The sequence below is a fragment of the Epithele typhae genome, assembly GCF_022376455.1.
Source record: "Epithele typhae strain CBS 203.58 chromosome Unknown BXZ73scaffold_126, whole genome shotgun sequence".
Taxonomy (NCBI): Eukaryota; Fungi; Basidiomycota; class Agaricomycetes; order Polyporales; family Epitheliaceae; genus Epithele; species Epithele typhae.
Window position 1 is genome coordinate 48,155 of NW_025954317.1, and position 27,340 is coordinate 75,494.

The 27,340-nt window shown below is 58.2% G+C and overlaps 6 protein-coding genes across 6 annotated transcripts; 1 reads left to right on the forward strand and 5 right to left on the reverse strand.

Annotated features, from left to right (window-relative positions):
• Window positions 1–898: 898 nt before the first annotated feature.
• Window positions 899–1,190, reverse strand: BXZ73DRAFT_14169 (uncharacterized protein; the record flags this gene model as incomplete). Its single annotated transcript, XM_048017491.1, has 2 exons — window positions 899–975; window positions 1,040–1,190. Coding segments are annotated over 2 exons (228 nt in total), but the record flags the coding sequence as incomplete, so codon positions are not given.
• Window positions 1,191–5,691: 4,501 nt separating this feature from the next.
• Window positions 5,692–7,069, forward strand: BXZ73DRAFT_82638 (uncharacterized protein; the record flags this gene model as incomplete). Its single annotated transcript, XM_048023752.1, has 7 exons — window positions 5,692–5,735; window positions 5,793–5,885; window positions 5,943–6,082; window positions 6,136–6,270; window positions 6,329–6,529; window positions 6,589–6,851; window positions 6,917–7,069. 7 exons carry the CDS (start codon window positions 5,692–5,694, stop codon window positions 7,067–7,069), a joined length of 1,029 nt encoding a protein of 342 aa, XP_047871561.1.
• Window positions 7,070–12,516: 5,447 nt separating this feature from the next.
• BXZ73DRAFT_56765 (uncharacterized protein) lies at window positions 12,517–13,815 on the reverse strand (the record flags this gene model as incomplete). Its single annotated transcript, XM_048021506.1, has 5 exons — window positions 12,517–12,737; window positions 12,788–12,862; window positions 12,920–13,112; window positions 13,169–13,380; window positions 13,431–13,815. Coding segments are annotated over 5 exons (1,086 nt in total), but the record flags the coding sequence as incomplete, so codon positions are not given.
• A 1,869-nt stretch (window positions 13,816–15,684) lies between these two features.
• On the reverse strand, window positions 15,685–18,653 carry BXZ73DRAFT_56780 (uncharacterized protein; the record flags this gene model as incomplete). Its single annotated transcript, XM_048021509.1, has 7 exons — window positions 15,685–16,322; window positions 16,376–16,636; window positions 16,657–16,757; window positions 16,891–17,484; window positions 17,535–17,992; window positions 18,040–18,219; window positions 18,273–18,653. The coding sequence occupies 7 exons, from the start codon at window positions 18,651–18,653 to the stop codon at window positions 15,685–15,687; spliced, it is 2,613 nt and encodes an 870-aa protein (XP_047871563.1).
• Window positions 18,654–21,073: 2,420 nt separating this feature from the next.
• Window positions 21,074–21,502, reverse strand: BXZ73DRAFT_56766 (uncharacterized protein; the record flags this gene model as incomplete). The annotated part of the gene is made up of 1 exon (XM_048021507.1): window positions 21,074–21,502. A coding segment is annotated over one exon (429 nt), but the record flags the coding sequence as incomplete, so codon positions are not given.
• A 4,511-nt stretch (window positions 21,503–26,013) lies between these two features.
• Window positions 26,014–26,922, reverse strand: BXZ73DRAFT_82642 (uncharacterized protein; the record flags this gene model as incomplete). The annotated part of the gene is made up of 3 exons (XM_048023753.1): window positions 26,014–26,082; window positions 26,254–26,297; window positions 26,376–26,922. The coding sequence occupies 3 exons, from the start codon at window positions 26,920–26,922 to the stop codon at window positions 26,014–26,016; spliced, it is 660 nt and encodes a 219-aa protein (XP_047871565.1).
• Window positions 26,923–27,340: the final 418 nt, after the last annotated feature.

Sequence of the window (27,340 nt, forward strand, 5' to 3'; positions counted from 1 at the left end):
TCTCCAAGCTCGCTGCATCAGCAAAGTAGGTGCAGAAACGATAGCGTATGATCGTGCACTGGGGCGTTTGTAGCGTACGATAGTTAGTGCTAGCGAAGACAATAGAAGGTAGATTAGTATCCAAAGAATGCAGTATCCCGTATTGTACGGCGGTCTGCTTCTTCCGCTATCAAATGATGATCGATTCTCGCGGGCAGGGCTATCAAGTCTCAGTGCACGCGCGACCGTATATCGGTCATCTGCGGCGCATGAGATGATAGCGCCACACGATAAGAGGCCAGAGCTAGCGGAGGAGATGACAGAGAACCTACAGCACCCTGCGGAAGATTATCGTCTTCCGTCGTACACTGGGGCTCGCATATAATCACACATATATGGCTCAATCGCGCAATAATCCATTTGGGGTAAATATGAAACAGCGGGTATTCTACACAACGCACACATTAGCAGAACAAAGAACCTACACAGCCAGTGATGCAGCCAAGCACCCGAAGCCTCTCAACCAGCACATCTCCCCGACTTGAAGGAAGTGTTCCCTATCGTGAGTACTATCGAAGTGGTCAGTAACGGCCTGGAGAGAATCCGCATCTAGAGATTGCTTACCTGATAGAGGAATCAGTGTGGAGAGCGCAGAAAGGTGGGTTGAGTGCGGCAGGATAGACAGGTCGGGCATGGAGGGGCGCCATGGGCGCGAAAGGGTTAATTGGTTGGGCGCAGGGAGGTGGTCGCCTTGAGCGTAGATGCTCGCGTCTTCATTGTCTTCGCTCCCTCACTTCCCACCATGCTCTTCCTGCGGCTGCGTCGCAAACGGGGAAGGGGAAGGGGGACTCGCGAGGCTGAAGGAGAGGTCAGCGGGAGCGGCGACGGGGAACGCGGGGGAAGAGAGACGCATCCACTGGGTGAACTGGAACGCCTTCACGAGCCGGATCGTCTCCTCGACCGAGCGGTTGATTGGGAGGTTATTGATCGTGATTGCTTGTCCGGCCCCACCGAACGCACGATCAGCCGTCGAACGTATGTTGCTCCAATACGGACGCACCTGAGGATACCCTCATAGAGTCGATGAGAAAGAGCCCGCGGAGGGCGATCATGCCCTCGTCCTCGATGAAGACGCCGTAGTCGTGAGAGATTGACATCATGTCGGGGCGCGCGATGAGCAGGAGGTCCGGGCCAAGACTACCCTGCTTGCGAGTACAGCGAGTCGATCGAGGGCACGCGAATTGGTGATAGGTCAGTGGTTACCGACGGAAGCAACGTTGAGTCGGTGACACTGTCGGCAAGGCTGAGGAATCAGTTTGAAGAGGAGGAGAAGAGGCGGAAGGGGATATTTTAACCAAAGTTCACACCTCGTATGGACGGTGGCTCATCACATGTGACCGACCCGCCGCTATAAGCGCCATAACTTGAAGCCTCGCGTTCAGGAGGTGCACCGAGCTCACCCCGTTGCGAACCACACGTCGTGACTCGTGTCGAGTCCGCAGATGCGGAAATTTAGAGAGAGGGTGGTCGTGTTGGCTTCGTGGAGGTGGAACCTAGGGCGCAGAGTGGCGGCCGTGAGGGCGACGAGACGTCTGCCACGAGAGGGTGTTGAAAGCCATGTCGATGTCGATAGAAGTGTGAGTACGGTGAACCAGATGCTGGAAGCAGAGAATGATGAGGAACTCACCACGCCTTGATACATGGTCGTGCGCGAGCGTGAGTGGCACATCGCACTTGGGGGATGATGGCGGTCGCGGGTTGAGTCCAGTAATAGGCGCGCATGCCCGCACATGCGCCCATGTCTCGGAACAACCGAGAGGAGGTCAAAGCGGGACGCCACTGTGGCTCCGCCGCATCGGATCACAACAATTAGCAAGAAATCACCGTAAGCAACTTCCTTTGGACTTCATAATGTCGCTACCAACACGGACCTCCATATCAGTAAGTCTCCACAGCGATATATATCTTGACTTAACTCTCGACCTACACACTGCCCCCGCCCAGTGCCCAGTGCGGGCGTTTGCCGCGCTGCTCGCGACGACGATGGGGTTGAACAGAGCGCTTCGCTGATCCCCGTAGTGGTGGTCCGCGGAGTAGGCCTTGCTCCTGCCATCACCCGTGGGGCATACAGGCCTCCAGCATGGCTCGACGATCCACATGGTCACCATTCCGGCCTTGAGCGCAGTGGAGGTGCCGTCAACCCGCGCAGGGTTGAAGTCATCGACGACAAGAATCGCAATGCGGCGTGGTTTGATCGTTGGCTCGCGGAGGGCGAAGGCGGCGAGCTGGGAGAGCTTCGCGGAAAGAGGGTTCGGCGTTGGGCCACGCGGGTTTAGAGGAGAGTCGAGACGGGCTCGCCGACGTTCTGGACGACCTGCTTGGCGAGCTCGAAATCGACATTGTTGAGCAGCTTCAATTACGCGTTGTATGCCTACAGGTTGCCACAGTGGGAGAGCTTGAAGAGGCCTGACTTGGCGGAGAGAATGGAATTTGACAAAGAGTGCATTGAATGGCATGTCTGGCGGCTGGCATCAGGGACGTGGAAACACAGAGGATAGACGTACAGGTGTTCACCCCGCACATCATTCGATAAGAGCGCGGGATTCTACGGTCGGACATGGCCCACATAACCATGTGTGCGAATGAAAAGCGGCATGCCCTGAGCGAGCGTCGCGGTAACGGCGAGGTGCGACCTCGCTATAGCTCGCGGTACGTACAGAAGCGGATAAAAGCGTCGACGTACCACGCTCCCCCCAGGAACCCTGGACGTTGCTGAAGCGCACATGGCTACAACGGGCACATGCGTATACTTGGCCGCCCTATCGGGGCATCTAGGGCAAGCGAGATAGCCCGACACGGTATGATTTAGACGTCCACCATGAGAGGGGGTGACCAGCGCACCTTGGAATACCCATGCGCACTGGCCTCACGAGCACGGACTACGCGCTGGGCGTAGGACGAGCCAGGTTGCGATGCCCAAACGACCCCGCCGTGCGATGCCACATTTCTCCTGTACATTTAACGAGCTCGCGCTCGCATGTGAGCGTCGTGCGGAAGGTCGAGGTCCTCCAGGTGAGTGTCATGGTTTTGCTCCCGCGCATATTCTGCCACCACGAGAGTGAGGACTTCGTTCTATGTGCAATGAACTATTTGCTCCCGCCTCGCTGTCTGGGGACTGGGTCGCTTCAAGGAACGCAAGGGGGAGATGAAATGCGCACCTCATGGGAAACAATACTCAAATGAGCAAGGACACGAGTCGATGTTCCGCGTTTGGATCGCGTGTCCCACTTTAGAAGCAGACATTCTGATGAAGAAGAGGATTTTCATAGCACGACGAGGTGCCGCAGAGAAGAAGCGTCAAGGAAAAACTGGGGGAACAGAGGAGGATGGGAGGAGGCAAGGTGGGACTCGCCGTCGCCGGCGTCGGACAGCCAGTGAGGACTCTGTGGCCCGTAAGCGATTGAACAGGCGCCCGCGCCGACGTCCATCCATCCTCGCGCGCACCGCGTTCTCTGCCGCGCACACTGTTCGCGTGCTTGCAAATCGAATGTATAGCTCAATACTAACCTCTTATGCACCCCACGCGCCCCATGATTCAAATATTCACCCTTGAAGGAGTGCATGATCATCGACGATCATCGACTACAGCTTTCTGTTTAAGCTACTAGTGCTGGTAGTAAATACACCATATCCTGTATGTGGCCACAAAATGCGATCAAATGTCATAGCAAAGACGAATGAATGTCAGCCGCCACCGTTCTGCTACCATCATTTATCGCGCAGACAATAGACGACCTGTCCCGATATGGCGGTGTCGCGTGCTATCGGGCGCTACCGTGGAAAACACCTTTTGCTGATGTGACTGTGACAAATCCATTGGATATACATACCTCAGTCTCGGAGTCGATGAATGAGGTGGCTGCCGGGGTGGGGACACGTAAAATTACAGCGTAAATACGTGTAGAAAAATGACACCAGCGCAGGGGAATGAGGAGAGGTAAGGAGGCTAGAGCGACGTGCAAGCACGCCGGAGCTTGTACAGCGCAGGGCGCGGACGCATGCATATGGACAGGCGCTTCTAGGTTGCCTTTTCGGGACCAGATTGCGAGGAACCAAATAAACCTGAAACGTAGGCTCGATCATCCATCCCCTTTCGTCGGAGGTACGACGAAAGCGGCCGGATGATCGAGCCTACACGCGCGATTCCGGGTTCAGATGCAAACGGCTGTAAGCAAGATCTCCGTGCCAAGCGATTCTAGGGCTCCGTGACTCGTTAGCACTCACTGAGTAGCGGCGTTGGCGGCATGCGCAGCGCCCGCGCACAGTAGTCTCGGTCCTTGCTCCCGGCTCCAGCCGTTCACGGTTCACCGACTGTCGCCGAAGTCACGGCCGTACAGACACAGAGTACATTGCCCGTGTGACTGCCTTGGTACGGGGCGCTATGTTCCTGGAGGGGCTGCGCACGATCGTCGATGGTCGCATCCGCGATCAGAAAAGCTGCAGCGACAGTTCAATTACTTGCAGTGGCAAACGTGATTGCCATTTGTTGCGATTGCGACAAAGCGGGAGGGTCGGCTCTCGAAAGAGTCGGACATTGTCGAAGACTGGAATCATTCCGCCGAGCCGTGGTTTTCGCACGATTGTTTTGGGCGGCTGATGGCCGTGTTTGGGCAGTCCCTCGCGCGGCAATCAGGTGTCTGCGCATCCGCGAGCTGGCGCGCGCGACCAGTGACGCGCCCTCCGTGACGCCTTTGAACGTGACCACTGTCACAAGCCGCCGCACATGGGGGAGCGCCAATCACATCACGTGATTGCCTTTGATGGTGCGCCTGCCAAAAACGCCTGGAGGCTGGAGGCTGGAGATGTAGGCTCGATCCAGCCGTCATCGTCGTAACCTCCACAATGACGGCTGGATCGAGCCTGTTCGAGACGGACCAGCCCCTTGAGGAGGGACGACGAAAGGGGATGGATGATCGACCCTAGCCCTCCTTCAAGCTTCAAGCCCGGTATTCACTCGGGGCACTCCGACCAGCACAATGGCGACTTCAACACTGGAGCCTCGCTACGTCGATGAAACCCGGTGCCGAAGATTTTCTGCCATTTCGATCAATCGAAATCTATTCCGTACGTCTAAACTAGCGTTCGCTCGATTCGATCCACAACGATTGCGCCACATTCCGAGCCTGGGTCCATTCATTGACGTGCAAAGGCGTCTGTTCTCCCATCTATCTGTTCTCCTTTCAGAAGCCTTCGCGCATTGTCGTCACTGGTTTCACCTTTCAAGTTTGCATCGTATGCCGTCACTTTGTTCGTCCGTACTGGTCTTTCTAACGCATTCCCAGAAGCTTCAAAATCTCTCGTGGAGCAAGGGCAGTCAACTCCACAGGCGCCCAGGGAGTGCATCGGAGGCGCTTCAAACAGGACCATGTACGCCCGGTGCCGTTGCCGATCATGGGGCCATGGCTTGACCTCGCGGAGATGGGATGGTGCGTGCTCAAGCATGAGCGTCGAATATGCTACATATATCGCCTCCGAACGACGGATGAACCTCGTCCTTGCCTCGTCCTCTCCCCGAGGTTCAACCCCCTCTATATTCTCACTTCCGCCCTCACCACCTCCCTCTTCACCTCCGCGACTATCAAACGCTATTCCTCAACGGACTGCACTCGTCGCAGAGTTTTGGTATACCCCCCGCTACGCGATATCCCCGCCATGTCTACCAACGCGACAGCACCGCCGCTCGACGTCCCTGCGAGGTGTGTCTCATTGGTGCCAGATGACGTTCGTTCGGGCTCACGAAAGTTCTTCTATAGCTTCGGCCCGTTCCTCATTGCCGTCATCCTCGACCTTTTTCTCTACGGCATCGTCTCCACTCAAGCGTTCCTGTATTTCACCTCCTACAAAAGGTAAGCACACCCGCTCGAACGTGTACACATGTATGCCTACACCGTGCTTGAACGTAGCGACCCGCAGTGGATGAAGGTCCTCGTCGGCATAGTGGTCATCAGTGACACCCTGAACTCCTGCCTCGATATCATAGCCGTGTACCAACCGCTCGTCTTGCACTTCGGTGACTACCAGGCTCTGATGGTGACACAGTGGGGTGCGTCGAGCTTCACTTTTTCAGTCCCGACATTAGCGCTGACCCAATAACAGAGTTCAACAGCGACCCTGCCATCACGGCCACCATCGCCTTCCTCGTGCAGTCTTTCTTCGCGTGGCGCGTCAAGGTCCTCACGAAGAACAAGTGGATCGTCGGGTTCATCTACACCTGCGCGTTCGTCTCCTTCTGTGCGTGCCATGATTTCTCTCTCGTATTTCTTCTCATGCTCACCTCGATGTACTTCAGTGGGAGGTATTGGGACAACGATTGCTGCCACCATAATCCCGTACATCCCCGACTTTCACAAGTTCCAGTCCATCATCAACGTCTGGCTTGCGTCTGCCGTGGTTGCAGACATCGCGATTACGACCACCCTCGTGTTCCACCTCCGCAAGAGAAAGACCGGGATGAAGTTCACCGACACGCTCATCAACAAGATCACCCGCTGTACGTCGCACTCCAGCTCCGGCCTCTCACGCGCTCGCTGATCCTCTGCCGCACAACAGTGACGATCGAAACCGGTCTGCTCACCGCCCTGTGGGCGCTGATGGACCTGATCTTCTTCCTCGTCGTCCCGACCGCGCTCCACCTCGTCTTCAACTTCACGCTCTCGAAGCTCTACTCGATCTCCCTCCTCACCTCCCTCATCACCCGCCACATCACGACGGACGGCAGCACGGGCGAGGACTCGCACTCGCGCTCCGACGGTGCGCGCGCGAAACAGATGCCCGGGCGCGTGAACATGCTCCGCTCGACCGCGAGCGCACACGTACGTCCCCTCCGGTCCCCCTCCCTCCCTGCGCCGGGCCGCTGACGCGCGCGCCGCCGCCTCAGCCGCAGCAGATCTTCATCGACGTCGAGGCGCACGAGATGGTCGAGGTCGACGACATCAAGGGCCCGCAGTTCCTCGAGTCGGGGAAGAAGAGCGCGAACTCCGCCGCATCGCGGAACACGCGCACGTCGACGACCGACCACTCGATGGTCTGAGCGCGGTCCCGCTCCCGGTCTACGGGCCCGCTGCTCGCTATTATACCCTATTTAGAAGTGGATTAAGATGCGGAAGACCTGGGTTTGGCTCTAACGTATAATTGGTGACTAATGTAAGGACTCGATCGAGGGATCTGGAGTCGCTCATCACGTCCAATCCCATAATACCAGGATGTTATTTGTTCCCTTCCCTTCTTGCTCCGCGTGATCCCGAATTAGGCCCCTCCTTCTGGTCTCAGGCTCAGGAGGGCCTGCGACGTCGATCCGCGCGATGTGCTCGTCGGCGCCTCAGCCTGGTCATAACCATGATGTATCGGATCTTGTATCCTCTACAACTCTCGAATCTTCATCCACGCCGGCAGGCTTGTCACTGTCATGCACGAAAACGTCAAAAAGCACGACTATGCCTTCCTTCCGAGGCAGCCGAATCGTTTCCCTTGCCGCCCGTCCGTCATCGGAGTCTGCCCCTTTCACGCGTGCTGCCCTCGATGGGGTCGACGTCTGCCGGCTTTTCGGGAGCATAGCAGGCGAAGAAAGAGCCGCCCCACAGTCCGCGGTCCAGCCGGTGATACGTAGCATGCGGTGTGGCTGATGAAGATACGGAGGCCGACGAGGGATGGCATTGGAGATCGCGTACGCATACGCGGCAGTGTCGAGGCGCGCGAAGGTGGCGATCTGAGAGCGCGACCTGCACGAGGTACGGCGCGAGCGGGACGTGGCGCCGCCGCCGCCACGGTAGTTTGACCTTGCACACGAAGGGCAGGGGGCGGAGGACGAGCAGCAAAGGCGCGCACATCAGGAAAAACCCAAATCCATAATGAGACGTTACTGAGGCTTGTAAGGGCTAATGAGCTGGATTATCACGTTATTCAGAAGTATTCTTTTTCGCTTACCCCTCTGCTAATGAGAGACCATTACATGGAGAATGAAGAATTAGTCACGAGGGTAGGCCCTCACCAGATGCACTTAGTCTCACTCATGCCCGTATATCACTCCTTCAGGTACTGGATATCGAGTAGTAGCACTCATCACACATAAAATATAGCGCAATTATGAATATGAATTCAACGTCTGACACACAGACCAGACCAGTATCTAGCGACAGCGACATAGATGTACCTATCAGCGGGGGATGATGGCGCAATGTAAACGGAACCAGGTGCTGTAGGTGCGTGCATAGAGACAGAGAACTTCGCGCGGTCTGAGTAGAGTTCATTGAACGTGTGGACCTCCTTCGCGAGGTATGGTCCGTTGGGCGCGCGCACGAATACGGGGTGCGCACCGCTCACGCCTAGGAACACATACGAGCACTCACGCCCGCCGCCGCCGCCACCGCAACCAACGTGCACGCACACGGGCGGCCCTTTCAAGCTTTTCGCTCACCGCCCATCCGCCAGTCCTCTCGCGGACCATGTCGAGCGCGCCACCCACGACGGCGTCGGCGTGCAGTCAGCGAGCACGCACCCGGTCCCGCTCGAGGGTACATTTGTCGTCTCCAGGGTCGACGACCTGCCCTCTGCTGTCCCTGGCGCAGGGGCGGGGGGCGGGGGCTCGTCTGTGCGACGTACCTGCGGAGGACACTGGTGTGGCTGTCACGCCACCCGCTGGCGGGACGCCGACACTGACGAGAACGAGGGGGTCGTCCCAGGGGCCGATGCGGCCTTGGAGCACGTACTTGCGCCAAGCCTGCGCGTATCCCACGGGGAAGTTCCTGTGTGTGCGTGAGGGCACGCGCGGGGGAGAAAATGGGTCAGCAAAGGAGAGGCAACGGAGGAAAATACGCTACCTCGTCAATGACGAAGATGCTTGTGATCCCAAAGCATGTCCACTCGGTGACCGTCCGTCAGACTCGCCGCGCGGGTCGGCGGGCTGGTTTGTCGTCTCCGCTCAAGAAAGGAACTGGCGTGGGCGCACCAAAATCGTCGTGCGTTCATCCCTCGTCCTCTTCAATCCAGGGCCGTCTGGGTCTTTGCCGGGCACGAGATAGCAGACGAAAGTGGACACACGCCGCTGGCTGCAGCGGCGGCACAAGCCCACGGTGAGTGGGGACACGGGCAGGGGATTGCGACTGAGGCACTCACAGATTCCCGAGATATCGGAGGAACGGGAGGTGGGTGGACCGCCGTCACGGTCGAAGATGGGTTGGCCTCGGGTGGAGGACTGGGTGTCGCAAGGAGCGTGACCAGTTGCATCAGTAATTCACAAGATCCCTGGATCTCTCAGATCTCTGACACATCTCGTATGAGAACTTTCAGACAAGTTAGAGGTGACCAGACGTCTCAGACAGATTTCAGACAATTTAGATGTCCGGTGTCGGCAGTGGCACACAAGAACGAGAGGGTGCGAGAATGAGATATATTATGACCGATTCTAGTAACATCCAGAGCAATCTACACAACAAGGCATACTAGATGAGGTCGTACGTCAGGGAACCCCGAACCACGCGCACTCTGTGTTATGCAGGGCGAACAACGACGGGCAGTTGAGCATGGACGTCCACGCGGACACCACGCACGCCCCCATGGCCCCGCGAAGTCCCCCAGCTCACTCTCGTCCTTCACACCGTCGTCGTGCCCATTGAACACCTACTGCCCCTCGTCGACACAGACTGATGACGCGGGCGCAACGCGTGGGCGAGGTGGTGACGCGGGCGCGACGTGTGGTCGAGGTGGTGACGTGGGCAAGGTGGGTAACGCGGGCAACACAGAGGGATGCGCGTGGGCGACGTGGGCGAGGCAAACAGCGTGGTGATGTGGGTGAAATGGCGACATGAAAGACGCGATTCCGACGTGTGTGACGCAGGCGCGACGTGGTTGACAAGCGTAAGGTGGCGACACAATCGAGGCAAGTGACGTGGGTGCCAGTTGTCAATCTCTCGGTCGGTGCAACATTGAGCGGAAAGCTGCTCACCGTGTGGCGTATAGTGCTGCTCGTCGTCGACCTTGACGAGCTCATCCTGCAACAACAAGGGGGGTAAGTTATGTGCGTACGAGTTCACGAACGCCCGCTGGCAGTGGTGAGCGTGGAGGTGGAGGGTCTGGAGACTGGCTCAGCGCGTAGTCCGATGGCGCAACGGGGAATTGCATCATACGGCAGTGAAGGGAAAACAGGAGTGGTGTATGGTGTGGAAGAGGGGGAAGACATTGAAACAGAACAAGCCCACTCACGACTAGGGTGCCCACTGTAGTGCGGAGGCGCTTGGCCCTGACCTTCAAGAGCGCGCTGGCAGGCCCCTCGAGCTGGCGGGAGGGCTGCATCTCCTGCTTGAGCCCAGGGACGCGGATCAGCGGCGGGGAGATCGCGACAGCCTGCCCGGGGTCACACTAGCGAGGTGAGCGAGGCAGCAACACTTGACATGGCAATGCGGGCGAGGGTGAGGAGGGCGACATCGTGTGGGATAGACAAGCATGGGGGCGTGTGCAATTACAGGCTGGAGACGGCAGCAGGGAGGATGGAAGGCATAGTGCGGAGGGGAGGACGACGAGGACGAGAACGAGAACGATGAAGACGAGGATGAGGACGAAGTGCGACGCCCAGAGCGTACGTGCTGGCAGCGTCTAGCGTGGGAATCTCGGCCTCTGCTCAGGCGGACTTTGCCAGCGCAGCATGCTCCCGTTTACCACCAGCTCTCGTCCTCCTTGGCCACGCTCCGCGCGAAGAGCACCCGTACCTCACGTTATTGCAATCAATTGATCTGCCATCACCCCCCTGGGCTGATACTAGTTCCGGCGACTGCGAATGCCTATTCCCCTGCCACTAGTAGACCCTCTACGAATAACGCTTGATATTCCCTGAGAGGAAACGGTAAAACGGGGGCTTATGCGCAAGTCCCCTGCCCCTGTCCCCGACGTCCCCGAGGGCCCGGCCCAGCCTCCCCTGCGCTCTCCCGGACCACGTGAGCGGCTTCCCGTGCCGCGCTCCCTGATGGCCGCCCCCACTGGTGTCTCCCCTCGCGCCGCCCGTCCGTGATGGCCGCCCGCGCCCCCGTGCTCGCCGTCGGGGACGGCGAGCTCGTTGTTTCCCTTGCCCCTCCCCCTCCCCTTGTCCGATTCGCTCCGTTGTTTTTTGTATGTACTTGTATTAAGAATGCGCATCTATTTACACAAATCACTAGCTAGACACGCTCTCTGTGATGCCCTCACCGCCCGCCACCGCCCGCCACCGCCCGCCGCTCCCGCATATGGGGAGGGCGGGACATTATGTCAGCATACTGAACGCCTTGGCGGGAGGCGGGACTCTGATGGTGCGGGCGCCGCATGGACAGGAACCGCGGGAATGATTGATGCGCTGCGTGGGCGCCGCGCCATCAGCGCGAGGGCGCCGGCGCCGGGCACCGGGCGCTGCAGACTCAACGCCTCGTAGTGATGGCTGTGGAGCGCCAAAGTGATTAGATGCATAACAACCAGCTTACAAAACATCTCCCCCCCCTCCCTCTCTCCTGAAACTCTCTGTGCACCTACAGACAATAGTATTGTATCACACCACAGAACAGTGATTGGGGTAGAGATGCTTCTTCCTCTGTTCCACCATCAAAGTGGCTGAAGCCATCACTCATCCAGGTATAATGATTGAAGCACGCGCTATCAGTCCTTGGCAAGAATGACATAGATGTATTACTAAGGGCTCAACTCCGAGCGACAGCAGCTAAGACACATAAAACATGAGCGTGTTATGTACTATACTATAGAGGAGCCAGTAATAAAAAGAAGTAGGTATTGTTCAAAGTTCATTGTTCTCGTTGTTGGGCCCCACAGCACGTTCAGCAGCCCTGCGCGCGAGGGTCTTAGCGGTAGGACCGCGTGGCACGCCCTTGTCTTTGCGAGGCTTGCGGGGCGGCTTCTGCGGGATGACGGCGCCGCCGCCCGCAAAGTGGTTGAAGAAGGGGTCGGGAGCGGCACCGAGAGGACGCTCTGAGCCGGACGAAGCAGGTGCATAAGACCCGGGCGTGGCATTGAACACGAAGGTGAATGCGGGTGCGGGTGGACCAGACAGCGCGCCGGGCGGACCAGGGAGCACAGGCGGGGCAGAGGACGTGGGCGTGGGGATACCGAGGAGCTCAGGTGGGGTGTGGGACGCGGATGCGGGCGGGCCAGGGAGCGTGGGCGATGCGGAGGATGTGGGCGCGGGTGGGGGGTAAGACGCGGGCGCGGGCGTACCAGGGGGCTCGGGCGGGGCATGGGATGCAGGCGTGGGCGGGCCAGGGGGAGCGGGCGGGCGTAGGACGCGGGCGCGGGCAGGCCAGGGGGCGCGGGCGGGGCGTAGGACGCGGGCGCAGGTGTACCAGAGAGCTCGGGCGGGGCGTAGGACGCGGGCGCGGGCGTACCAGGGAGCGCAGGTGAGGTGTGGCGCACGGGAGTGGGGGAGGATGCCGGCGCGGAGGTGGGTGTGATGACTTGCTCACTGAATGTAACAGCCATTGGGCTGAGGTGCGCGTCGTAAGCCTCACGCCAGGCCGTGAACTCCTCGTCGGTGAGGAGTCGGAACGCCGTCGTCCCCCCCTCCCAGGCTGAATAGAGCGTGTTGAGGTACTTGAGGGAGTTGAACCGGCCAGGGGCTTGGAACACTTCGACGGGCCAGTTCTCAAGGACGACGCCATATTTGAGCGTGATCCTGTTTGCAAAGTCGAGGTAAGACATCGCCGAGGGCTTACCCCGCGTCGACGTCGCGTCTGGAGGATAGCTGTGAGCATGTAGACTAAATGAGGGAGCATGGACTTACGGAGCTTCTCGAGTATGAGAGTACCGACCTTCGACTTAAGCTCCAAGACCGTGTTCTTGTGTTTCTTTGTCAAGCCTGTGCGACCACGCTATGAATGTGGGAGAAGGCGACTATAAATATGCGTGTGCGTACCTTTGATACCAGTGAGACACCATGCTTCGATGCGCGCAGCGAGCTTGCCCAACGTCGCGCCACTGAACAGCTCCACGAATTCCTCAAGTCGCTCGCTGGTCCGGTACACCCAAGGCTTGAGGTGATTGGCCTGGTCGCCGCGGCACGCGAAGAGCAAGACCTCCACGCCGGTGCGCTCGTGGAGATCATTGAGCTGCGGCACAGGTAGATGTCAGCAGGAGGCAGATGGGGGTAAATGGGGCGTCGCACCTCTTTGGCGACATCCTGGAGTGTGGCGCGAGTATCGTTGAAATTTGCGACGGCGAGGTTAGGCACTGGACGCCCCCGCTCCTCGCGCCGCTCGTTCAGTTCCTCGACCTTGTCGCGAGAGACATCTTCGCGCTCTTCATTGGACATCGCAGCCCAGCGCTCGGCGAGGGTCTTGATGAACCCAGACGACACACGGTCATTGGTGTTCAGGTCTGATAGATCGGCGTTAGTTATGGCAGCGTGTGTGCGAGATACGGCATACCTTGGTTGTGGGCGCAAAGCTCTTGGCTGACGAACGCATTCCACAGTGAGAGGGCGCGTGGCTCCTTGAAACGGATGTTGCTCTGGTGGAGGATGAGGCGGTAGTACCACGCCGCGCTGTGCTTGCCCAGGTCTTCGTGGAGCGATACAGCGTGGTCCCATACCTCATCCCGGATGGCGTCGAGCCTGTTGTTGAGCGTCTGCTTGTAGACCTTCGACTTCTCACGCAGTGCCTTCTTCTCCGCATAAGACAGCTTCGCGCGTGGTCGACGCGAGGCCCACGGTATCTTGACGCTTCTTTTACCCACCTTGCGCGTGGATTGAGGTAACTTCTTGATACCATCATGGCCGTTGAGCGCGGGGGCGTCTGCTCGGGCGCGTGCCATGACAGGAGCGCGCGATGAGAAGCGGAGGGAGGGCGGGAAAAGAAGCGAGGTGTGGGAGTGGGGGATCTGGGAGCTGGGAGAGACTGTCAGCAGGGCAAAAAAAACACCACGGAACGTTGTTGACTAGAGCACGTGATGATATGAGTAAAACCATTCATCCCATTGTTACTCATCGTTATCGAAAGGATACAAGATAGCATCATATAGACGCTCTAGACTCGCGCCGTCCCAGCGAGGGTGCTTGGACGCGTCGTAAGCGAACTCCTTCCGCGAAGCTGCACCCGCGAAGACCTGCAAAAGGTACATAAGTTCTGAGTCGTCCGGGTTAAGCTCCTTGAGGATGGGCTTCGCCCTTGACCCGAGGTCAACTGCGAAGGGATGGGCGTCCGCGGCGGCTTGCTCAGGGGGAATGAATAGCAGCCGGATAGCGGCGGCGAGCACACCTGAGCCCTCGACATCCTCAGTCCAGGGCGCGCATGGGACCACGCGGTCCTGTAGGCTCGTACCCTGTTGAAAGGCTGTGAATGGTGAGTCAGTGAGTCCATTGTGATGCCAATACATGGAATGTCATACCATGTGCGAGCGCGTCGCCGGAAGGGGGCAGCGCTTGCTCGCGCTGCTTCCCGCGCGACAGGGCAGGAGTTGCCCACTGGACGGAACTTCTGCTCGGGGTCGCCGGAGTGCTGTGGGGAGGCGCGCGGCGTACGGGAGTACAGAGCAGAGCGGGAGCTGGGACGAGGCGGAGCGGGGCTGGGATGATGGGCAAGTCGAGGTCGATGTCGAGGGGGAAGTTGTGCCCGGTTTTCATAACCATATACGCGATGGCGCTGGCCACGGACAGACCCTTCTTGTCGAATCGCTTGTACCGGCATGAGTATTGCTTGATGTGCCGTTCGCCCTCTCCGATTTGAAAGCCGATGTGAGCCCTGAGGATTCTGTCAATACAATCCATGGGACATGCGATAGCGACTTACCAAGTGACCCCAATGAAAACACCGGTATGTCTGCCTTCTAGCGCGGCACGGACACTGTAGATCCGCTCGCCGCGCAGCGATATGTTGGCTTCTTGTACACGCCACACGGCAAGATGGACGTCATGAGCCGCGGTTTGATAAAAGACCGTCGCGTTGAGAGCGTCGATGGCCTCCGCGTCGTCGCGGTGCATGCAGCACACTACGATCGGGTAGATGGCGGGATCTTGCCCTAAGCCCACCTGTGGCCTGTACGATGTTGGTGAGCATATGACGGGTGTGAGAGAGCAGTGAGAATCTACCGAGTGCGCGTGATGCGCGGCGACACTCTGCGTGTGTCCGGCCCCAGAAGCACGTACCAAGGACCGGAAGACGCCGCCGGGTCAGATAGCAGCGGGTTATGCATGCTTCGGGGCGGGAGAGCGGACGGGGAGGGGTGATCGATGCGGAGAAGGAGGAGCTACGCGGAGAGGCGCCCATGCTTCTCACCTGTCATCTCACGCGAATCCTGATCTTCGGATGCTTTACAGGTCCTCCCTGGCATCCGGTGAGAAATCTGCCAACACGCATGTATTTGTCATGCATCTCGGCACACAGGCCGGGTATTTGATGCCCCTGATTATGCTTGCAATAGTATAGCATACTGCGAGGCATGATTGCATGCAAAGCCTCACGGTTTCCTTGCTTCGGGTGTGCACCAAACGTCCTTACGATGTCCTGGGACTGGTATAGTAACATTGACATTGAAATAACACATGGAACGTCCTATATACACATTATACGTTGTATACCATTCATTTGGACGTGTCAAAATACCGTACATAGGTGTGGAATTATGTTTTTGTCTTGGAAACAGCTCGTTCAAACGGGCGCTAGAAGCCCCCAGAGCCGATCTACGCTACTGAGCTACGAAGTCGAGCAGAGCGCTCTGCTGCGCCTGCATATCGTCATCGTACATACTCTCCGGGCTCACATCTGTCTCGATCGCGCTGTCATCGGGGGAAATGCGTGGAATGGATGGCTCCGGAGGGGGAGCTCTGCCCTCACGGCGGCCCGGCGTCTTCTCGCCCTCGAAGCGAGGATCATTATGCAATTCATTGAGGAATGCCAGGTTGTACCCATTGGCGGCCTCGCGGTGGCGAACGAACTCCATAGTCGGCCCATAAAGGATGTCGTTGGTCTCTTTGAGCTGCTCAAGAAGCGTGGCGAAGTCTTGCTCTTCGTCGCGAATGTGCGTGTGGAGGCGGCGCGCATCGCGATAGATGATCTGGATCTCCTCTCGGGCGCGTTGCAAGCGCCGCCAGGTCCCGATCGCCTCCCGGACTTCCGGACGCGCCCAGACTTTGCCGCTGACGTCATTCCATGATCCGTGCAGAAGTGCAAACTCCCGAATGAACGAGTAATGCGAGATCTGAGTCCAGTCAACGAGTGGCTTCTGCACCGTGACGGCGGCCCTGTTGTACGTCGCGATAGCACGTCGGATTGCAGCTGACCGTTTCTGCATGTTCTTCGCGATGTGAGTCCGCATCTTGTAGCCTTAGTCATGCGCTTTTGTCAGCGCTTGGTCAAATGATTACATGATAACCCACCTGTCTGCGCGAGATGAAGCTTATGTAGCTCGAACAAGCGTTGAATCACAAGGCGTTGAAGCCTTCCCAGGGCCTGCTGATAGCGTCGTGTTGACATGTACACCTTCGCCGTGGTGTAGCGCGGATCGGTGGGCAGCCATCGCGTCATGCCCCAGGTGTCCTCGATCTCGGCTAATTCTTGATCGAGGGCGTCGATCCGCTCGCGGAGCACGCGGTTCGCGCTCTCCGTTCTCCGCGTCTCTCTTACGTGGGCGTTATAGTCTGTGATCGGACCAGTGTACGGTGCCTGGAACAAAAGCCCGGGGCCGTCGGAAGATGCAGAGCCGCCGGTACCCGCGCGCGCGTTCCCAGGGGGCGCGAGTGGCGGAGCTTCGCGCGGCGGCTGCTGCCCGAGCATGAACTCGCGCGTCGCAGGGTTGCGCGTCGCGCGCTTTGTGGCCGCGCGAGTCTTCTGAGCATATTCATCCCTGCGCGCGCGTCAGAAGCAACCCGCGCCCTAACAAAACGTGACTCACTTCATCGCTCTAAGGTCCTCGAGGCGCTCAACATAGCTTTGTGCCCATTCGTCTTCCGGATTCTCATCGCGAAGCGTCGCGAAGTAGACGCGCTCGTCTTCCGCCGCCTCGATCAACTTCTCCTCGGTGAGATTGAGCTGGGGCAGAATGCTGGCCAAGAATGGCTCCGATTCTTCAATGATCTTCATTGCTTGGAGGAAGTTGTTGCGGAGGAATACCGCGAGATTAGTATACTTTTCTTCATCCCAGCGGCGGAAATAGAGCACAATCATTGCGTGCCGCCGATACTTGCTCGCGTAGCGGGTGATCGAGGCAAGCGCGTTTGATCCGCTGAAGATCCGCTCCATGGTTTCGAGATCCTCAATCCCGGCGCCGGCGGTAACATTCGGATGATGGTGGAGCTGGCAGACATAGGAGTGGGAATAACCGTGGAAAGCGTTCACAATGCACTGAGAGCCGCGCTTCTGGAACTCGGGACCAGCGCTGCTCCGGGCGAGGGTCCCCTGAAAGACGCAGCCAATGTCATAGCCGAGAAGGATGTTGCTGGGCAACTCAGTGTTTATTTTGTCGACCATCGCGATCCCGTACTTGGCGCTAAAGGTGATCGCTAAGTTTCCGAGCTCCACGGAGCCATCAAGACTTACAGTTCACCGCTCTGGATCATATCTGCAATCCAGAGGATCCTCCCATGCCTGCAGGCACTAGCAAAGATGCCAGTCTCGTCGAACCCACCCCATGCCTTCTTCTTTTCGTCCGCCGCTGCCGCCTTCCAGTTCGTAGCACACGGGCTCGGGGCACCCGGCTCCCCATCTGTGGGATCGCCTTCCGTCGCCACTGGCTCGCGGGCCGGCGCGGATTCGGCCGGGTCGTGGGTGATGTCGTCATCACCATCTTCTCCGAGATCCGCGGTCGGCTTCGGCTGTGCCTGCCGCGCAGGCACCTGATGCGCAAACTTGTCGACATATTGTGGGCTGAGAAAGTAGTTGTTCTTGTGTTGTCGCAGGTCTCCTCGGTCTTGATATTTGCGCATAAGTCTTTTCAAGGAGTTATTGCCGTCCTTACTGCCCATCCGGTTGTAGTGGAGGACCGGCTCTCCTTCCAGCTGCGTGAGAAGTCGTTAGCAGTCCGTCTGACGTCACCACGTGCCACCCGCATCAAATGGAGGATGCGTGCCTTGTATCCGCATGGTGGGCACCCGAAGCGCGGGCGCCAGTTCGGATCACCCCGTCCCAGCTTCTCCATGATCCCTAGCTCCACTTCATCGAGAACCTCCAGGTATATGTCAAACGCGTCCGCTAGCGCAGTGCGATAGTGGCGACGATATGCCATCTGTTCCAGGTATGTCAGACCAACTATTCCGCTGCGCTAGAGGAGCAACTTACATAGTACTTGTAGCAGACAAGCTTGGCAAACGCCTCGGTGCTGAATGATGGCTTTACGAGCTTCAGGCACCGGAACAGCTCGAGCGTCTGGAACGAGATCCCCATCGACGGCACCATCGGGGTGTTAGCGAGATATCCCGCGCAGGCGAGTGCCTCTACTGTCCACTGGTTGGATGACACAACCACGCTGACTTCCTTTTGCAGGGTGTACAAGTCGACACAGACGACTGTTTGTTGTTGCGGCGCCGCCTCTGTCTCAGAGGGAGTATCATCTTCGGGTGCTCTCCGCTTGCGTTCCTCTTGCGGGCGGGGATATCCGTACTTCCATTGTAGATATGCGGCCTTGATACGCGGGAATATCTGCTGCCAGTTGTCGTCCATCGTGCGGCGACGATCGCGCCAGGTACGCTCATCCGTGCGCACACTGTTTGGCATGTCAAGGATCTACGACCAGAGGGCATAATTAACATGCTCACCCCGATTGCAGATCATTTTCTAGAGCTGCACGGAACGCATCAACGTCCGGATCGTCCGCCCATGCACCATTATCTTCGTCATCATCCGCTGCAGTGGCGCCGGCATTGTCTATGTCTCCGAGATTGATGTCCACACCCTGCGTGTCGTCCATTTGGAACTCGGCGACCGCCGCGGCGCGATCTAAGCCACTGAGATCTATTGCTTGGTGAGTTTCCTAACTCTTGTACCTGCCGTGCGACATACTATTGACTAGGTCAACGCGTCGCCTCCGCGCGGACTCGTCCGCCTTGTCTATATCGGTCGCGCGGACCTTCTCCTCCTTGAAGGTATGCCCGCCATGTCCTTTGTTTTTGCCGCCTCTAGGTCGGTTCCGTGGACCAGCGATGGTGACTCTATCGGACACTCCGTGGCGGTTGCTGGCTTGGGAGAAGGACATGTGTAGAGGTTTGATCTTCACTCCCTCTCTGTGTTTACATTGTTATACTATCTAATCATTATCCATCTAATCACTTTGGCGCTCCACAGCCATCACTACGAGGCGTTGAGTCTGCAGCGCCCGGTGCCCGGCGCCGGCGCCCTCGCGCTGATGGCGCGGCGCCCACGCAGCGCATCAATCATTCCCGCGGTTCCTGTCCATGCGGCGCCCGCACCATCAGAGTCCCGCCTCCCGCCAAGGCGTTCAGTATGCTGACATAATGTCCCGCCCTCCCCATATGCGGGAGCGGCGGGCGGTGGCGGGCGGTGGCGGGCGGTGAGGGCATCACAGAGAGCGTGTCTAGCTAGTGATTTGTGTAAATAGATGCGCATTCTTAATACAAGTACATACAAAAAACAACGGAGCGAATCGGACAAGGGGAGGGGGAGGGCAAGGGAAACAACGAGCTCGCCGTCCCCGACGGCGAGCACGGGGGCGCGGGCGCCATCACGGACGGGCGGCGCGAGGGGAACGCCAGTGGGGCGGCCATCAGGGAGCGCGGCACGGGAAGCCGCTCACGTGGTCCGGGAGAGCGCAGGGGAGGCTGGGCCGGGCCCTCGGGGACGTCGGGGACAGGGGCAGGGGACTTGCGCATAAGCCCCCGTTTTACCGTTTCCTCTCAGGGAATATCAAGCGTTATTCGTAGAGGGTCTACTAGTGGCAGGGGAATAGGCATTCGCAGTCGCCGGAACTAGTATCAGCCCAGGGGGGTGATGGCAGATCAATTGATTGCAATAACGTGAGGTACGGGTGGTCTGATCAAGGGTCCTTAGTCCTGCAAGTCCGATCAGGGGTCCATAGTCCGTGCAAAATGTCTGTGCCAAAGTGGTAGCGATCGTGAAAGTACTCATGACTGTATTCGCACGCGGTCAGCATTCACGAGAAGCTGAAGGGGACAGAGCGTGAGCTGACCTCTGGGCCTCTGATCCTGGCGGGACCTCACCCCTTGTACTGCGGCGGCGCCTCGTGCAGTCTGGAGTGAATCCGACTCTGCATCGCCCGTATGTTCGCAACGTCCCGCTGAACCTGCTCCAATGTCATACGTATCTCCAACACATCGGGGGAGTCGAGGCCTTCTTCACGAGGGGTGCGCTCATCGAAAGAGGAGCCCGGCGATGCTGGACGTGGCCCAGAGGTGGTATCCCCGATGTAGAGCACGCTGTTCGTTCCGAAGGATGGAGGTAGAGGCTTGTCCTCGCCGACGCTCTTGGGGGCTTCGCTCCATCATCGACGTGTGTGCGGGAGTGGACACCGGACTTTCCGAGTAGCCGTACACCGCGCTCGTCTTGGAAGAGGAGGTCCGTGAGAGGCGCTGGATCAATCCGTCCTCGGAGGTGGAACGCGAGTGTCCCGGACGAGCGTTTCCGCTGGGAGCGGGTCCGACACCATTCTCGTTCTCTGAGCTGAGGCTGAGCCCTGACCTTGCGGGGCGTGGCGCACGGGGGCGGGCGCGAAGACGAAGGAAGAGGAGGGCGAGAATGCATATGATGACCGCCGCCAATGCGCCACCCACGATGGCACCGACGGGGACGGGAGCCTTAGCCGAGGACGGAGATGGGACGGTGGTAGGCGCAGGGTTTGAAGATGAGGAGTCGCTCGGAGGAAGCGAATATGAAGGAGCGCGGGTTTGGGGTGACGAGCTAAACCGGGGGAGTGTCGCGGACTGGATCGAAGACGACGTAGAGGTCATTGTAGCGCTAACGAATGTTGTGGTGGAAGAATGGGAAGGCAGTGGCGCCGTCGTCGTTACTAGCCTCGTTGTTGATGTTGTCGAAGTGTAAAGAACGTTGTGGAAGGGGTAGGGCTTGGGTCGGGGGTGTCCTCTTCCTGTATTGCATGCACACAAGCGGTCGAAGAAGATCATCGACTCGCCGTCGTTCTTCAGTTGCATCTTCAAGGTGTGTTGTGTGTTGTCCAAACCGCTTCGCGAGTAGACGACTGTGTTGTACTGGATGTGTTCTAATCCCGAGGGCTGCCAAACGAATGTCGTAGGATTGGGCTCGTCATCGAGAAAGAATTCGACGTTGATGAAGTGGATGAGCACGTTGAAGACGTATACCGATACGCCGGAGAACTGGAAGGTGGCGGTAGCGGACGTTTGGTCGCCTTGCAGCGATTGAGCCCACATCCAGCTCTGGCCAGAGAGACGAGTGGGGTCGACGCCGAACTTGCTGAAGGCTCCGCCGCTCCACCAGTTTTCGCCTAAGGGGCGGTAGTTGATGGACTCGTCCGTGTCTTCGGTGGTGACATTTCTGGATGTTTGCGCGGCGGCGCACATTCCGAGGGTCACAAGCAGCGCAATACACGTCCCTACCCGAGGTCGTGTCCACATAGTCGACTCAGGACCATGTGGGGAGGGGAGGAAAGGCGGAAGGGAGAGGTTGAAGGAGTTTTGTGATACACAATTTGCCCGTGACTTTGTATTGCGGCGGTGTCTCCATTGCTCCTTCATGGATATGTCAGGACGGTTCCCATGGTAAACCGTAAGCTCACCTCAGATGACGGGAACTCGGACTTAGGTGCTGTATGGGTGTCCGATACTGGTCGGGCTCGTTTTCAGGGCTGGTAGCTCGTGAGTGAAGACCAAACTTGCCTGACAACAGTATCGACCGACTTGAGATATCTTTGTAGTCTCAACTAGTTGACAGTCGATCACCGCTTGTACAGGAAGATAGGCTTGTCTCTGGAGACAGATGGCGTGTTGCACGTTGTCCGCATTTCGGAGTCTATAGGACTAGCGGGATTCGCGACGGAGCTCGCCTCTGTGAGGGGTGACCCGAGCCAAAGATCATATCAGAAACGTGAATTGAAATGCCACGGTGAGCAATAATACATCGAACAGCAGAAGGATTGGAAGAGTTTGGACACGCGACAGAGGCATTGAGAGCCGTTGTCTCCCTGACCGCAAAGAAACATCTAAGCAATGCCAAGGAAACAATAATACGCACCGATGGTGTTATTCTCCCCTACGACCAACATTTACAGAACTCCAGCACACGTTCAGCGTTGCAGCTTCCACGCATAGGTTGCGGTCGCTTACAGGATGTATGCGCGGAAGAGGGATGAGAGCTGACTTGTTCATCGGTGGAAATCTGTAGCAGGAGATGCCTGGAAGGCGGGTTGGTGACTTGGACGAGAAGTTTGACGTTGAGCTGGGAAATGAACGATGAAGGCAAGAGAGACGGTAGCTGCGGAAAGAATTTGACGACGTCGGCGTCTAGATGGACCGAGTGACGTCACATCTCAACACGGTCGCCTGACGTGCTCAAGCCTCAAGGAGCACAACCCGTCCAATCCAAGACTCACGAGAACTTCAAGTAGTAGTGCAAATGGCTAATATATCAAAGATAAAATACTGGAACACGATAAGCGTCGGGATGTATCCTAGTACTACTACATAGTACTACTGACTCGTCCATCGTTTCCAGCTGCGCTGCGTCCAGCCCAAGGCTCGTTCCTTCACACACAATGATACCCCGGCGGCAGCTCGTGGGGAGTCATTGCCAAGCGGGGGTCATTCATCTGTATTTCCTTCCACGCCGCCTGTGCCGCTTCCCGATACTCGACTGTCTGTGTGTGAGGGAGGTCGACCTCCGTAAACGCGGTGGAGATCGTCGGGCTACGCGGGACGTCGGGGGCGGGCCCACGACGCGGCGCTGACAGCCGGAGCGGGGCGGGAACGGGAATGTTGGGAAGCGCCTTCTCGCTGAAGGAGGTCCATTCAGGTCGCCTGTTGGGAGAAAAGGTGGGATCGACGAAGCACGGTGGGGAGCAGGGGATGTGGACGGGGTAGGCGGATGGTGAATTTGAAGACCTGTTGTGCAGCAGGCCTTGCACTGCGCGAACGGGTCTCCTGAGGCTCGGGCAGACGGAGTGCGACAACGAGTGGTCGTCCATATCGATGACGGTGCTCATGGTGATCTGGATGGTGGACTTGTCGTCTTCTGGGGATGGGAAGTCGCGACCCCGTGATGACCGCATCCATCTGGAGGGCAGGATTTGATTTTTGAGAGGCGGCGACTGGAGGTCCATGAATAGAGGACCGCGGTGACGAGCGCGCCTGTAAACCCAGAGCAAAAAGGCTGACAGAGCGATAACGAAGATTGCGCCTACGACGCTCCCGACAATTATTGCAGTTTGGTTGGATGACTTCAGGGCCGCTGAGGACCCGGAGGGATGAGTGGAGGTAGGAGGCGGTGATGCGAGGCTAGAACTTGTTGAAATTCTGGTGGACGAAGACTTAACCGCCGGGGCCGACGACGGCGACGACGACGGTGTGGATCTGGGTGCTGAGTGTGAAACAGACGGGGACTGTAGGTGTACAGTTGGGGTTGGGGTTGAACTTGTGGTAGGAATGGAACGTGGAGCGCTTGTTGTACTTGGAACAGCAGTATGTGCGACAGTTGTCGTTGCAGTCACAATCGTCGTCGTCTGCTGTGTTACTTGAGGTACGGTGGCAGGTGGGGGCGTGGAGGCAGGCGGGGGTTGATGAAAAAAGGAGGAAAGGAATGAACCGATTCTCGAAGCACCTGGAGGTTGACTTCCGATTGGAAAGCCGAACTGACGCCTATTCAGTACCATGGCACGAAATCTAGGATGAACAGATTGAAGGTCAGGTTTTGGAATGAGCCAGAGTTCCACGGGTGAATAATCTACCTGCATCAGGTGTCTGATCTATGCAGCAAGGGATTGATTCTTCTCGATGGACCACACGGCCCTATGCCTAGTCAGAACAGAAATATTAGTGAACCTTCAGGCATATGCGCGAACTGTTCGTGGAAACGCACCTATGCTGAATCACAACAAACGAAAGGAGCGTGGGGCGGCGGGGCCGTGGAAGGAGGGAACCCGAGCAAAAGAGAGGAAAGGGAGGAAGGGGAGGAAGCCAACGCGCAGGATGAGATGCGCTGAAGAGTCCGGCGTGCGCACGGGCGTCGCGGCAGCACGCGAGCACTCGTTAAAGGCGTCCATTCCGAGCCTTTCGCGCGCGTCCATTCCATCCGTCGCCGCAGGCCCTGCATGATGCGGCGCATCTTCTTATTGCGCGCGCTCATCTGACCATCCTGCCGTTGTCGAGATGTCGCAGCGGTGGCATTCATATTCCACGCCGCCGTGGACGGGGAGGACTGAGGGTGGAGATGGAAGGCGTCCGTTGCCGTGGACGGGTGCTCAAATGACCTGAGAGGGTTTTCCCACATGGTGACGTGCGCACGGGAGGAGTAGCGGCAGGGAGCTGGGAAGGCGATCCGGCGCTGGGAGCGGTTTGAAGCCAGAGGATCCACATCGTCTGGACTAATGTTCCTTCGCGCTCGTAGTCATGCCGTCACCTATTGCGGAAGCAGCGTTCGTCGTCGTCATCTCCTTGAACTCTTCTCCGTGGATCGGTGGGTGGTTGCAGGAGGGTCTCCGGTTCGCGGAACGCCAGGGGACGCTGATTACGAGCAGAGTGGTACGACGATTTGCACTGCCCTCCTCCAAGCCTTTGTCTCGAGAAGCGCGTCTAGTCCATGACGACGAATAGACCTGTCAACATGTATTGTCCAGTGTCCACGACCGTGCGTTCGACTTGCGACGTGATCTCGTCAAAGTTGCTCACTCGTGCCGCGCGACATCAGGCAAACATCTCGGAAGTGCGAAGCTTCCTCCGTTCGCCGCAGCGTGCCGCCCATCCCCGGCTCGTACACCGGCGGCGGGTCCTGTACTGCGAGCTCCCACACGCCCCGCTCCTCTTGCAGCGTCGCAACCGTGTGCTCGAGTAACGCCATCTAAGTCCGCATCGCTGGAGTAACGCCATCTACGTCCGCATCGCTCCTCGTTCACCACGAGTACCGTGCCCACACGGGCGTGTGTCGCCTGTCTAGAGACGATGCCTGCGGAGAACGAGTTTTCATGCATGGCACGGATGTGCGATTGGGGCCCAGGGATGGATGGACGCATGAATGGGGACGACGACGTGGTGGGAGGATAGAGTGGCGGATCTTCTACGCTCGAATAAGGTTCGTTGGGACCAGGGCCGTCATGAATGATAGAAGCAGGAGGATAGATAGGGCGAGTGGATGGGAGCGACGATGCGCCGTCACGGACTGGCGAGTCCGATCTGGAAGAATGGGTCGCATGCAATGCCTTGGGCTGGTGGGGATAGAGGGCGCGAAGGACACGGGGCGCTTGGTGTTTCGACATTCTAAACGGGCTGCGACTGGTCGAAAGGATGGTATCGCTTTTTGAAGTCGGGCGACGTCTGCGTCTTTTCCAGAAAAAGAAGACGGCACAGGGGGAAAGAGCGATCAGGACGCCGACTTCGCCCGGGCTTCCAGGGGTGTGAGGGTTCTGCTGGACGACTGTGTGGGAAGGAGCACGGCCGGCAGATGTTCTCGTCACCGAAGTCTGCAACCCGCTGGCACTGGGGGTGAGGGGCTGGCGTTGGAAGAGGCGTTGGAAGGGAATAAGGGAACGGAGGGGTCTGAAAAGGTATGGTTATTGGTGACGATGGGGGAAGGGGCGAGGGTGGTATGCTTGACGACGTTGATGCAGGAGAGCTGCTCGGATAAATATCGTTCTTGACGAGATAGGGGTTGTCGTGATTGCGGGCGAGTTGATTCCGGCAGGCGTCGGGCGCGTGCGTTCTAATGGTGAAGCCGTTGTGCCCCTTGTGGTTGGGAAAACGGAGATTGCGAACTTGATCGGATCTTCGCCTGTTGCTTGCAGCGGCCTTCGTTCGGAGCTCGTCGATGTGCAGAGAGGGCGTCCGGAGAGACCATGTCTCCGGGTCGCCATCCTGGTAAGCACAGATCACCGCACGAGACCGGCCACCGCAGTGACGAGCGATCGCGGGCACTCGATCGCGGGCGCCGCCGCATGCTGTACGGGAGCAAAGACTACAAGGTCAGTCGGGATGATGAGTTATTCGCTCAGAAGCGGGCGGGGGCAATGACGAAGACAATGCATACATTCTGGGGGAAAATACACCCGAAAGCGCAAGGTAGAAGCGATACGAAAGACACCCCAGGAAGATACAACACCACGACGCACATATATCAAACGAACGACTATGGTCAGAGAATATTGAACCTCACCTACAACAGACATGTGCACGTATCTATTGAAGAGGGTCAGACGTTGAAGGCATCGGATGTACTTGACGCAAGGCTCACGTTTTCGCCCCGTAAACATCCCTTTCCCTCCATGCAGCTCACTCGCCCTTCCCTGCTGCTGCCAATAATCCGGGGGTGCTTCCTCCACATACAACTCCTGCTGCTGCCGCAGCCGAGCGACCTCGAGCTCCAGTACTGCCACCTTGTTCTTCAGCGTCACTGCTCCCGGGTCTCTGCGCGTGGGGGGAGTGCCGCCGTGGCACTGCTTTGAGTGTTCGTAGAGAACATCGACGCGTCCACGCCGGATCGAACGCTCCGTCGAGGATGGCGCTCGGGGGAGAGCGCGTCTGGCGGGGTCATCGAGGTTCGCCCGGCGCTGTGGAGCAAGGGGCATGGGAGGAAGCGGAGGGACACTGTCGAGCACTTCCCCGTCCTTGCCGAGGAAGAGCGACGACGGAGCGACGGTGTATTGCGACGACTCCGAGGTTTGAGTGGGGGAAGGAGACGGTGCGCGCTCGCCCATGCTGTGGCGGCGGGCGAGTGCGCCCACGGTCGAGCGATCGTTGTCGAAGGTGGAGTCGGCTTGCGACCATGAAGAAGGGGCCATGCTGGTGTGTGCGCTTGTAGAGATGGTTTGGGTGGCGTCTCCAATAACGAGGAGGCGGGACATTCCATTTTCCGTCGAGCCTGAGTCCGGCCGGTAATGCTGCTTCCCGGTGTAGAAGGAGTCGCCCAAGGACGACAGCGGACGGCGGCGGCGGCGGCGGCAGAAGGAGGACTAGCAATGCAATAATGAGGAGGAGTGCGATACCACCGGCTGCTGCTCCGACGATAAGACCAAGAGATGTGGAAGAGGAAGCTGCACCGTGCGCTGAATCCGATGGTCCTCCAATCTGCGCGTCCCCCGAGACAGTTGTAGAAGGAGAGGTGGAAGTGGAATCCGAGGATGATGAGGGAGGCGGTCGAGTCGTTGGGGTCTCTGTCACTCCGGTACTGGTGAACGACGGCGGGGAGGAGATGTGGAT